Source organism: Jaculus jaculus, chromosome 7, assembly GCF_020740685.1.
Source record: "Jaculus jaculus isolate mJacJac1 chromosome 7, mJacJac1.mat.Y.cur, whole genome shotgun sequence".
NCBI lineage: Eukaryota > Metazoa > Chordata > Mammalia > Rodentia > Dipodidae > Jaculus > Jaculus jaculus.
In genome coordinates, this window is record NC_059108.1 from 111941829 (window position 1) to 111955182 (window position 13354).

The 13354-nt window shown below is 37.9% G+C and overlaps 1 protein-coding gene across 1 annotated transcript in view; it reads right to left on the bottom strand.

Annotated features, from left to right (window-relative positions):
* Positions 1–13354, bottom strand: part of Exoc5 (exocyst complex component 5) — a 64751-nt gene that overhangs the window by 13215 nt on the left and 38182 nt on the right. Inside the window, exons 13-14 of the mRNA XM_045154285.1 lie at positions 6094–6202; positions 2370–2490 (exon numbers count right to left, since the gene is read on the bottom strand). Coding sequence (XP_045010220.1) covers positions 2370–2490; positions 6094–6202 — 230 coding nt within the window. The remainder of the gene's footprint in view (positions 1–2369; positions 2491–6093; positions 6203–13354) is intronic.

Genomic DNA, 13354 nt, shown 5'->3' on the forward strand with positions numbered 1-13354 from the left:
TGGCTCAGCAGTAGATGCTGTAACAAGTGTGTATATGTGCATGTGTCTGCTGGGTGTTTCTTTTTTTTTTCTTTGCGGGGGGGAAAGGGTATGGGGATTGCCTTATAAAGCCAGATGCACAAGGTGGCACATTTGTCTGGAGTTCAATTTCAGTGGCTAGAGGCACTGATGCGCCCTGTCTCTTCTCTATCTGCCTCTTTCTCTTTTTCACTCTCTCTCCAATAAATAAATTAATTAAAGGAAAGGGAGATTTAAATTTGTTATTTTGATCTTTGAAGAGATATCACTTGAGAATATGATCAAGAAGTTTTGAAATTTTGCAACAAATTTAGTTTTCTCTGTATCTAAATACCTGATATAATCGATAAGATGCAAGGAATCAACAACTCTAAAAAATGAGGCAAGTTCTATTAATAAAAAGTGGCACGTTATAAGTCCAATATTCAGTTTTCCTAAATTAGAAAAAAAATCACTCTCAAAACTGGACAATCATACAGGATATGAACACTACCAAGTATCCAAAATATTAAGTAAGTAAATTAAAAACCTCCTAAACGGGGTTAGTGACTCATGTCTATAATCCCAGTAGTTCAAGACCGTCCTGAGCTACATTAACAAATAAATAAATTTCCTTTCGAAATGTGACCCTGGAATCATAGGCATTGTTTCTGGTCTACTCTTGGCATAACATAGTTCACACCAAATTGTCAATTTTTTTTTTTTTTTTTTTTTACAAAAACAGCTTTTATTTATTTGCAAGTGGGGAGAGAGGAATAGAGAAAGAGACACTGAGAATAGGCATGTCAGGGCCTCCAGCCACTGCAAACGAACTCCAGACACATGCACTACCTTGTGCATATGGCTTTACATGGGTACTAGGAATCAAACTGGGTTGTTAGGTTTTGCACCCATGTGGCTTAACAGCTGAGTCATCTCTCCAGCCCATGCTTTTTTTGTGGTATATAGACACATGCCCCATGTGCTTGTGAGCAAAGGCCAAGAGAATGTTGGGTCTCCTTCCTCCATTGTTCATTCGCATGTTTCCTTCAGATGAGTCTCTTGCTGATTCTGGAGTTGGCTGTTTTCCTGAACCTCAGTGGTTACCAGTCTCTGCTCCCCAAAGGACTGAGGTTCAGATATGGGTGTAGCTTAGCCATGCCCAGCTGTTTTACATGGGTACCAGGGAATTGAACTCAAGTGGTATTAGGTCTTCATGCTTGCAGAGAGAGTCCTCTTCCCCACTAAGTCATCTCTCCAGCCCCAAATTTTGCCTTTTATATAAAATCTTCTCTTATCAATAATAATACTAAAAAGACAATACTGTAAAGCACATTTACATATACACCCCATAGTTAATTCTCACATACTTTAAAAGCTTGTATTGATATGAAGATATATACCAAATCTTAACACCCATCAACATTGGTCCTATGAATGATTCTATTCACATATGTATCACCTAATTCACAAGCTTTTAAAGTGCATATAAATCGCTAAGATATAAACCAAATCTTAATGCCACATCAAAATCTGGTTCTTAACATTTTATATACATCTTTTTTCTTTTTCCTGAGGTAGGGTCTCACTCTAGCCCAGGCTGACCTAGAATTCACTATGTAGTCTCAGGGTGGCCTCAAACTCACAGTCCTCCTACCTCTGCCTCCCGAGTGCTGGGATTAAAGGTGTGCGCCACCATGCCCAGCCCATTTTCTATGTTATCTTTATTTTAATAAGCATATATATGTGCATGTGTCTGATGCTTTTGTGTGGGGGGGGGGTCCAAAGACTGAACTCAATACCTTACAAATGCTAAAGGAAGGGCTTAATTTACCATTGATATATATATATATATATATATCCTCAGCCCTTTACAATTTTCTTTTTTTTCCTGAGTTAGGGTTTCACTCTACTTCAGGCTGATGTGGAATTCACTATGTAATCTCAGGGTGACCTATACAATTTTTTTAAGCTATAGTTTCAGTATATTGTTCAGGTTGCCCTTGTAACTCACTACGTTTCCTCAAATTTGGGATTCTTCTGTCTTAGCTTCCTGAGTAGCTAGGATTACAGGTATGTACCATCACACCTGGTGTTTCTTTAGTCTTCAGAAGACTAAATTTATTGAGCTGTACTGAGCTAGAAATCTTTTTCCACAGTTAATTTCAATTTTAGGTTTATGACAGTTAAGCTTTCAAGTACACCAAAATTAACAGCACAATAGGAAAAAAAAAAACACAAGAATGTAAGAAAGAAGGAAAAATCTCACACCTCCTGTCCTATTTAATGTTTTCATGAATATCTAGTACTTAAAACGTAATAAAATACAACCTTCACTGCAGTATCAATGAAAATATGACAGTGTGACTAACCTTATTAGTGGCATAAGGTGATCATTAAACTGTTTGTCAAAAAGATGAAAAATAGTATTGGCTTGTTGTACAACATCCAAAAAATAGAGATTTGCATTCCTAGAATCTGAAGATGGAATTCCTAAAATTGGAAGGCATAGATAAATGAGAATCCAATATGAATAACTGGGCAAGAGGAAAGGAATGTGGTTTTATATATACCATGAATAAAAAAATAACTGCTATTTAATAAATAAGCAATGATTCTGCAGAGAGAAAAATTAAGCTTGTATAGCTTAACAAAACTCATCCAAAGCTAGTTAATGCCCAAATTTTCACCATTTTCATGATTTGGTTAGACAAACTAGAAAATAAATTAATTAATAACTGCCTTAGACTCGACAATCTCCTTCCTGTTCCCATCTCTCTGGTGCCTAATAACTAATATGTCCCACAAATACACTGTCTCCTTTTCTTATAACTATATCTCTTTTATCCCTGACAACAATCAACCTCGTTTTCCCACTAGCTTTCCTCGCTCTAATTTTGTCTATATTCTCCCTCATATCCATACATACATACACAAACACTTGTTAACTTATACATTTCACTCACCAAGTTCTCCATTTATTCCTTAAAAATATTCAGAATCTCACTATCTCAGAATATATTCCTAATATTTAGAATGGAAAGAAAACCACTCCAAATAATCAATGAGCTCTTGATGTTTGCATGCCAAGCCCAAATTAAAGAACAACAGACTAAGACATGTATCCACAGCTAATGATGACATGGGTATGTAAGCTCTGTACCTAGAGTTCTTCATAGGACGATTCCTTTTTACCTTTACAAACAGAAAACAAAAGTGCTATTTTTCCACAAGAGACAAAGTAAAGTAGTAAGCAAATTGAAGGCACCATCACAAACACAAGACAAAAGTAATAAAAATGTAGAAAATATGAATCCATATTAACATAAAATGTGAAAATTAATGCCGTATTAATGAATGTTTTTAAGGACTATTTAATAATGCACAGAAAAACTGACACTCACATACAGACCAGTAGTAGGATAAGTTGGCAGAGGAAAAAAATACCTTTAGAAAAAAGTTTGTATCAAAAAAAATTTTTAAATAGGGTTGGAGAGATAGATCAGTTGGAAAAGTGCTTGGCCTTGCACGCATGCAGACCTGAGTTCAACACCCAGGACTGACATAACAAAAATTTGGCATGGTGGTACCAGGTTGTGATCCTAGCACCTGGGAGGCAGAGACAGGTGGATTGGTTCCTGCTGGTCAGCCAGTCTATCCTAGTGAGAGACTCTGCCACAAAAATAGTGGATAGGACCTAAGGTGTGACACCTGCTCCACCTACGTGTGCAGCCCCCACATGCAACAACACTCATACACACAAAATAAATTTAAAAATGATGAACTAGGTAACAAAACTTATTTTAAAATATATACATAAAATATGCTTTGACTTTGTAATTTTACATCTGGGATCATTAGTCTTTTTTTTTTTTTTCTGGTAGGTGGTTCTGAGGTACACTAGCCTCAAGCTGACCTGGAATTCACCACTATGGGGTCTCAGGGTAGCCTTGAACTCTCAGTGATACTCCTACCTCTGCCTCCCAAGTACTGGGATTAAAGGTGTGTGCCACCACGCCCAGCAGTCTATCTTTTCTACAAGAATGTAAACTCAGGCTGGAGAGATGGCTTAGCGGTTAAGCGCTTGCCTGTGAAGCCTAAGGACCTCAGTTCGAGGCTTGATTCCCCAGGACCCATGTTAGCCAGATACACAAGGGGGCACACGCATCTGGAGTTCGTTTGCAGTGGCTGGAAGCCCTGGCACACCCATTCTCTCTCTCTTTCTCCCTCTGAGTCTTTCTCTCTCTGCCTGTATCTCAAATAAATAAATAAAATTAAAATAAACAAACAAAAAAAAAAAGAATATAAACTCCATGAGTCCAGGAATAGACATGTAAAAAGTATGCTAAACAAATGAATCCAAATAACAATTTCCTTATGATGTTATTTAAAAGCATTCATTCAATATACTCAAGGGCTTGTTTTATTTGCCACCTAAGATCAGTACGATAGTAAAGGGTCTCAAGTTAGTAACTTCAAAGGGCAAGAATGGACCCAGGGGAACCAGTGAGGGGATGACAGTATTTAAATTAGGGTGACAGCAGTAGAGATAGAGAAACACAGGTAACGTAAGAAGTATATTGACAGAGTATGCTGATGGACCATCAGTGTTGATGAACAGGAAGAATCAAGAACATCTGGACTTGGGGCTTAAGAAACTGGTAAATATTTAAAGACATGAGAAAGGATCAGTTTTGGAGGAAGATAAAAAGCATTTGTTTGACTGTTTGTTTGTTATTTTTGGACCCTTGAACTCAGGAAGCCTAGAAATCACTACAAAGTCTAAGCTAGCCTCAAACTCATTGTGATCGTCCTGCTTCAACTTCTTAAGTGCCAGGATTAAAGGCATGAATCATTATGTCTGGCTCAAGAGTTTCATTTTTGATATGTTAAATTTTTAAAATCTTTATTTATTTATTTGAGAGTGGCAGACAGACAGAGAAAGAGGTAGAGAGAGAGAGAAAGAGAGAGAGAGAAAGAGAGAGAGAGAGAGGGAGAGAGGATGGGCGCACCAGGGCCTCCTACCACTGCAAACGAACTCCAGATGCATGTGACACCTTGTGCATCTGGTTTACAAGGGTACTGGGGAATAGAGCCTTGAACCAGGGTCCTTAGGCTTCACAGGCAAGCTCATAACTGCTAAGCCATATCTCCAGCCCAATATGTTAAATTTAAGTTATGTATGAAACAAAGTTAAAATGGCAACTAGATAAATGAGACTGCAACTTAGGGAAAAGGTCATGATTCTACTACTGATACTAACAAGCTCAAAAGATAAAGTAAAATAAAAAATTAACATAAATTTATTAAAGTACTGTGAAGATTGCTCAGTGGATAAAGCATTTGTCATGCACGTATAAAGACCAGAGACAAGGGATCCCAGGGCAAGCTAGCTAGCTTAGAAGGTTGAATTGGCAAGTCCTGGGTTTAAGTGAGAGATCTGGCCTCAATAAATAAAGTAGAAAGTGGTCAAGGAAGACAACCGACATTAACTTCTGGCCTTTCTGTGCATGCACACACATGTGCACACACCTGCATACAAACACACATACACACAAGCATACCACACACATAAACATTTATTCCTTTCCAGGCTGGTTTGAATATTTTCTTTTCTGAACTTATGTTACTCACTTCCCCAACCAGAATTATTCTCACCTTAATTTCTTGTCCTTTTTTTTCTTTTTCAAGGTAAAGGTAGGGTCTCACTCTAGCTCAGGCTGACCTGGAATTCATTATGTAGTCTCAGGGTGGCCACGAACTCATGGTGATCCTCCTACCTCTGCCTCCCGAGTGCTGGGATTAAAGGCGTGTGCCACCACGCCCAGCATCTTGTCATTTTTTTAAATATATTTTGCCATTGTAGTGTCTCGTGTAATTTATGACCTTACTTTATTAGACATACATAATCAATGAGAAAACTGTCTCTGTATAGCTTTTGGTACCTGGAAAACCCTTACATTATAGAAGCTCAAAATTAATTGCACTGAACTGAATTAAACTGATAGAAATTGTGTATAAAATGATATAATACATATAGTTTAAGCAAGCAGAATAAAAGGAACTTAACAGAAGGTGTGAGATAAGTATACTTACCAGCAAGTCCTGTTTCCAAAGCATAATCGATATGCTCAATACATAAAAATTCCACAAGAATGGTAAAAATTCTAAAGGCATTCCTTGGTAAATCAGAAGGATCAGAAAGCTTTAAAAACAAACAAAAATAGCTAACATTACTCCTTAAGTCTATATTTAAAAAAATAGCAAACAAAATTTTCTATGAAAAAAATCAAAACGGGGGAAGCTTTCCAACATTATCCTAACACCATAACAAGACAAAGACATTTAAAAAAGAAATATACAGGCCAGTATCCCTCATAAACACAGGAGCAAGAAAAAAAATAGCAAAAATGTGTCAAACCACTGAGCATGGTGGTACATGCCTTTAATCCCAGCACTGGGGAGGCAGAGATAGGAGGGCCAGCCTGGGGCTACAGAATGAGTATCAGGTCAACATGGGCAAGAGTGAAACCCTACCTCAAGAAACAACCCCCCCCCCCCAAAATTGTCAAACCTTCCCAACAATGTATAACTAACTAGGAGACTAGGAAAAGGCAAATGATGACCACTGGGCTTTATTAAAAGAACTTAGGGCTAACATTTGAAAAAATCAGTCAATGTGATTCATCAAGAGAATAAAAAGAAACACTTGACAAAACCCAACACCTAATCTTTTGTTTCATTTGAGACAGTCTCACATAAACTCAGGCTAGCCTAGAACTTGTGATATAGCCTTAAATGACCTTCAGCTTCTGATCTTCATGCTTCTGCTTCACACATAAAGGCATCTTAACAAATTAGAATAAACTAATTCCCTTAATCTGAACAGAAAGTACTTAGATCAGGAAAAGTAGGAAGTGCTCTCTATTCAGCATTGTACTAGAAGGCTGGCAAAGGCAAGAAGACAAAAGAAAAAAAACAAAATACAACTACATTGTTAAGATAAAAGTGAAGTCTTTATGGTAAGATAAAATGATATAAATTTATATAAAAATCTAGTAGAATATATTAAGATAATTTCAGAATTAAAAACCTCTAAGTTTAGTTAGGTTGTTGAGCACATAAGATGAAAATATAAAAGTCCACTGTTCCTACATATTAACAACTATGTTAAAGTATAAATAAAACATAAAATTTTAAAATACACTTAGGTAGGAGGATCACTGTGAGTTCAAGACCAGCCTGACGCTGTATAATGAGTTTCAGGTCAGCCTGGGCTAGCATGATACCCTACCTCAAAAAACAAAAAGGAAAAAAGGAGTGGGGTGTGGTGGCACATGCCTTTAATACCAGCACTCAGGAGGCAAAGGTAGGAGGATCGCCATGAGTTCAAGGCCACCCTGAAACTACACAGTAAATTCCAGGTCAGCCTCAGCTAGAGTGAGACCCTACCTCAAAAAATCAAAATAATAATAATAATAATGGGAAAAAAGAGGAACAGAACTAGATATTTACTGTTTTTCCGCTCAAAATTTCATTCTTCCCTCTAGAAACAAGCTCTTATAAAACTTATATGAAATATAATTTTTATGTATGTTAGAGGACTTACACTGCCTGATTCAAGACTTAATATCAGTTTGCAATTAAAATAGGATAATATTGGCATAAAGCAAAATGGGACAGAATAGCCTAGAAACAAGCCACAAAAAAGGAATCAGTTGATTTTGATAAAGGTTCAAAAGGAATTCAGTGGAGAAAAAGTAGTCTTTGCAATAAATGATGGTGAAACAAATGAATATCTAACTGTAAAAATAGGAACTTCAATCCATATAATTATATGATATTCCTAAGTTAATTTAGAGATGATCATAGACCTATATGTAAAACTGCGAATTATAAAACCACTAGATTAAAATCTAAATGACAATCTTAGTAACCCTTAGTTTGATAATGATTTATTTTTACAATATAAAAATTCTATCCATATCAGAAAACTGCTAGATTTCGTTTTATCAAAATTAAGAACATCCAGCCTTTGAAATATTAGGGAAAGCTTAAATTAATTAAACAAGTCAGCCATAAATTGAATTAAAACAATTTGTCAGTCATATCTGAAAAGCAAATTGTAAGCAGAATATAGAACTCTCAAAAGATTTTTTTTAAAGCTCCATTTAAAAAATACACAGGGCTGGAGAGATGGCTTAGTGGTTAAGGCGCTTGCCTGCAAAGCCTAAAGACCCATGTTTCATTCTCCAGATCTCACATAAGCCAAATGCACAAGGCTGCACATGCCTGGAGTTTGACTGCACTGGCTGGAAGCCCTGGCATGCCAATCCACCACCCTCTCTCATTAAAAAAATATATGCAAAGGGGACTGGGGAAATGGCTTAGCAGTAATGGCATTTGCCTGAGAAGCCTAAGGACCCAGGTTCAATTCCCCAGGACCCACATAAGCCAGGCGCACAAGGGGGACATACGTACCTGGAGTTCGTATGCAGTGGCTGGAGGCCCTGGTGTGCCCATTCTCTCTTTCTCTCTCATTAATAAATAAATAAATAAAATATGCAAAGGATACAAACACTTCACTGAAGAGTATGTTATGGATGGCAATACACATATGAAAAGAACAATCAAACTATCAGTGTATAATGCAGATTAGCTATTTCTTAAAAAGAAATGCATGCCGGGCGTGATGGCGCACCCCTTTAATCCCAGCACTCGGGAGGCAGAGGTAGGAGGATCACCATGAGTTCGAGGCCACCCTGAGATTACATAGTAAATTCCAGGTCAGCCTGAGCCAGAGTGAGACCCTACCTCGAAAAACAAACAAAAAAAAAAAAAAAAAAAAGAAATGCACTATGATATGAATTTCTGAGACTAATATTCATGTTGAAATGAAATTCTAGCTGACTCAGATAAATTGCTAGTTTTCTGGTGTATGAATAATGCCAGTTTTTTAATTTCTCTTTTACCTTAAGTATACTTCAAGATTTTGCCATAATGATGTTATGGTATTAGATATCAGATGTATGAAAGATATTTGTAAGGAACTGAAAAAATATTTTCCTAAGAAACTAGTAATTTTCAATCATTATAATGTGTGAAAATTCCTTTTGCTCACTTTGTTTCCAACATGTGGTAAAACTTGACTTGGGCTGGAGAGATGGCTTAGTGGTTAAGGCATTTGCCTACAAAGCCAAAGGATCTTGGTTTGATTCCCCAGGACCTATGTAAACCAGATGCACAAGGTAGCAAATGCGTCTGGAGTTCGTTTGCAGTGGCTGGAGGCCCTGGCGCATGCCCATTCTCTCTCTCTTGGCCTGCATATATATCCCTCTCTCTCTATCTCTCAAATAGATAAATTAAAATAATTTAAAATTTTTTTCTTAAATATTTTTAAAATTTTTATTTATTTGAGAGAGGGAAAGAAAAAGGGAGGGAGGGAGGGAGGGAGGGAGGGAGGGAGGAAGGAAGGGCACAACCAGGGATTCCAGCCCCTGCAAATGAATTCCAGATGCATACATTACCTTGTGTATCTGGCTTATGTGGGTCCTGGGGATTCAAACTTGGGTCTTTTGTCTGTGCACGCAAGTGCCTTAACTGCTAAACTATCTCTCCAGCTTAAGTTTGACTTTTAGTTTTAAATTATATTATATTTATTTATTTATTTGAGAGACAGGGCCTCTAGCCACTGCAAACAAACTCCAGACACATGTGCCACCTTGGGCATCTGGCTTACATGGGTATTGGGGAATCAAACCTGAGTCCTTAGGCTTTGCAGGCATATATCTTAACCGCTAAGCCATCTCTCCAGGACCCCAAGTTTGACTTTTTTTTTTTTTTTTTTTTTTTTGGTTTTGTTGAGGCACGTCTCACTGTAGCTAGCCCAGGCTGACCTGTAATATACTATGTAATCTCAGGGTGGCCTTGAACTCTCAGTGATCCTCCCATCTCTGCCTCCCAAGTGCTGGCTTCAGCCACCATGCCTGGCCTGAATTTGACTTTTTAATTCAAGTCAACTTAATGAAAATTAGATGGTATTTCTTCATGTATTTCCCTAAGGAGTTTTATATGTATTCGTTATTTTTTATTTTTATTTGTTTGTATGTGTGAGAAACAAACTATGGGCATGCCACAGCCTCTTGTCGCTACAAAACAACTCCAAATGCATGGGCTGTGCCACTTTGTGCATCCAACTTCACATGGGCACTTGGGAACTGAACCTGGTCCAGCAGGCTTTGCAAGCAAGGATCTTTAACTGATGAACCATATCCCCAGCCCTGATGTATGTTTTGATTTATATTTATATGCTATAGAGATTCACTGACCTTTAATATAAATACATAGATAATACATATCAATATGAATTCTCGCATATAAAAGAGCTTTGACTCTCAGTTTCTCTATCTGTTAAACTACAATAATACCTCAGAGGGTTTTTATGATAATTAAATGAGTTTATATACAAAGAGCTTAGGCTACTGTCAAGAACATGGTATGGATTCCGGCAGTAGGCAGAGCCCCACCACTACTGCCCCCAGGCACTGCTTATGGATGGAGCCTCTAAACCTGTCTAAGAGTCAGGCAAAAACTGGAAAGATCCACAAGAGAGACTTGTGCGAGGGTCCATACCAATGCCAGCTGTGGCTTGAGACTTTGGAGAATCTCCGGAACCATGCCATACTGCAACCAAGAGCCTCTGTGTGCAACCCAGCTTAGGATCAGCCTTGTTAACCATGGGACTGTTTCCACTATGCTACCACAGCCTGAAATAACAGTGTCAACAAAGACTTCTTCTGCCACAGGGCAGGACATGACATTAAGCACAGGTTTCTCTGGAACTCCGTGCTGGGCCTACAATGGTGACACTAAACACCAGGGAGAACCCGACAGCTCACCTCATGAGACCAGTGCCTACAAATTACAGCTCTAAACCTGTCCTACCCTCCAAGGTGGAAACTGCAGCCCTGGCTGGACAGACATATTCTGGTCTGTATCATTTGCAGCCAGCTGCAGAGGAAATAGATCACAAGCAGCAGATGGACAACAATAGTCTGGTCCTTTGTCTGATCCCTGCACTGCACTGGTTTTGATGGGCCATGAGCTCTGAATGTGACCCAGCCTTACAAAGTCTGTAACAGCTACCAGACTGCTGACCTAATCTAGTCCCAACTCCTGGCAGCGAAAACAGAAAGCAGCTGCTCATTTGGGGAAAGAAGACAGGTGGATGCAAGTCGTTACTCTGGAGCCAAAGACTAGACCTCCCACAGCCTGTGGAGTTCTAGGCAGAATCTTACAATGCCTGACCCTCAGGTCAGTAACTCTGGATATGGTATTTGGGCCCAACCCTTTTAAGGAACTCCTAATGTCTTAGTCTTGTTTTGGTGTTGGGGTAATTGTGGAGTCATAGGAAGAGTTGAAAAATTGTAGCTTTGTGACCAACTTGAGCTTCAGGCATCCTCTAGTGTTGGCCCAGTCACAGAAAGCTGACATAGACTTTTGAAATAAACCTAGACTTAGGGTGCCATCTAGTGCTGAGATAGTGGCAGTGACCACAGTGTCATCAAAAGTAAACAGCCTATCATAGAAGGATAAGTACAAACAAAGCCAGAATCCCATGAGTACAACCAATACATAAACCTTCAAAGTACAGACATAATTGCATGCCAACAAGCATCAAGTTTTCAGGGGCTACCTAACTTACCTAACGAACCAGATAAAATAAGGCATGAGAAACAATATGAAAGTGATCAAAATGCTTGAACTCTCAGACAGAAAACTCAAGAGTAGATATTTATAAAAAGCTCAGAGAATCTCAAGAAATTATACACAAATAATTACATGATTTACCAGAAAAACCTGAAATAAATTTAATCAAACAGGATTCCTGGAGCTAAAAGTACAAGCAGAATGGAAAAGATGCACCAGAAGGCATCAAGCTGGAGAATCAGTGACCTCAGAAAGAAGCTGTGAGACACAAAGGAGAAAAGGGAAAGAATGAAGAGAAATGCATATGTTTATACAAACTACAGAACCACTTTTAAAAAGCAAATAAATTTATAATCTTCTAATATTGTAAGCATGGTAAGTATGAAATCTAAACACAAAAGTAGTAATAGCGCCGGGCATGGTGGCGCATGCCTTTAATCCTAGCACTAGGGAGGCAGAGGTAGGAGGATCACCATGAGTTCAAGGCCACCCTGAGATGACAGAGTTAATTCCAGGTCAGCCTGGACCAGAGTGAGACCCTACCTTGAAAAACCAAAAAAAAAAAAAAAAAGTAGTAATAGCCATATTAAATGTGAAAGGGGACATCAAAAAAATTTTTTAAAGTACATAAAGGAACAGAATACAAGTATAGAGATTTATTATTAATATTATTATTCCTTTTTCTCATATCCTTATAACCAGAAGTTATATTGCTATCAACTCAAAGGAGCTTGCTATAATGGAAAGACGTTCAAGGTTCTTCATAACTACAAACATACCAAAAATAATAAAGAATCAAAACACTACTATAGAGAAATCACTTAACCACAAAGGAAGAACTATGACAGGGAGAAAGAAGCTAGAAAAGAAAGCAAGAATATAACTAACATAATAGCAGTACTAAAATCTTACTGATCAATAATCACTTTAAATGTAAATGGATTAAATTCTCAGTGACTGAATGGATTAAGAAAAACCAAGACTCAACTATATATTTACTGCTTACAAAAAAATCATTTTACTCTAAAGACAGATACAGAATATAATGAAAGGAAAAATGATGGTCTCTGTAAATGGAATACAAAAGAAAGCACAAGTGGTCATACTTAGATCAGATAAAATAGACTTTTAAGTCACAAAGTTAAAAAAGAAAAAAAAACAACCAAGGATACAGGCTGGAGAGACAGTTCAGCCATGAAATGTGTTTCTTGTGTAAGAGTAAGGGCCTAGGGCTAAAGAGATGGCTGAGAGTTAAGCCCTTGCCTACAAAACCTAATGACCACAGTTCTACTCCCAGTTCCCATGTAAAAGCTAGATGCACAAAGTGGCACACAGGTTCTAGACTAGAGTTCATGTGCAGTGGCTAGAGGTCCTGGCACACTCATTCTGTCTCTCACTCTGCTTGAAAATAAATGAAAAAAAAAATATATATGTATATGAGTAAGGATTAAAGACAGCCTAAGATTGATTTCCAGAATCCATGTAAATAGCTGAGTATAGCCATGGCACATATAACCCCAGTCCCACAGGTGAACAAAGGTCTAAAGACCTGGGGATCACTGGAGCTCAAGGAAAAACAGCAGGCTCTGGAATCACTGGCAAGAGATTTCAACAAGACCAAAACAAGAGATTCAAACAAGAAGGATGA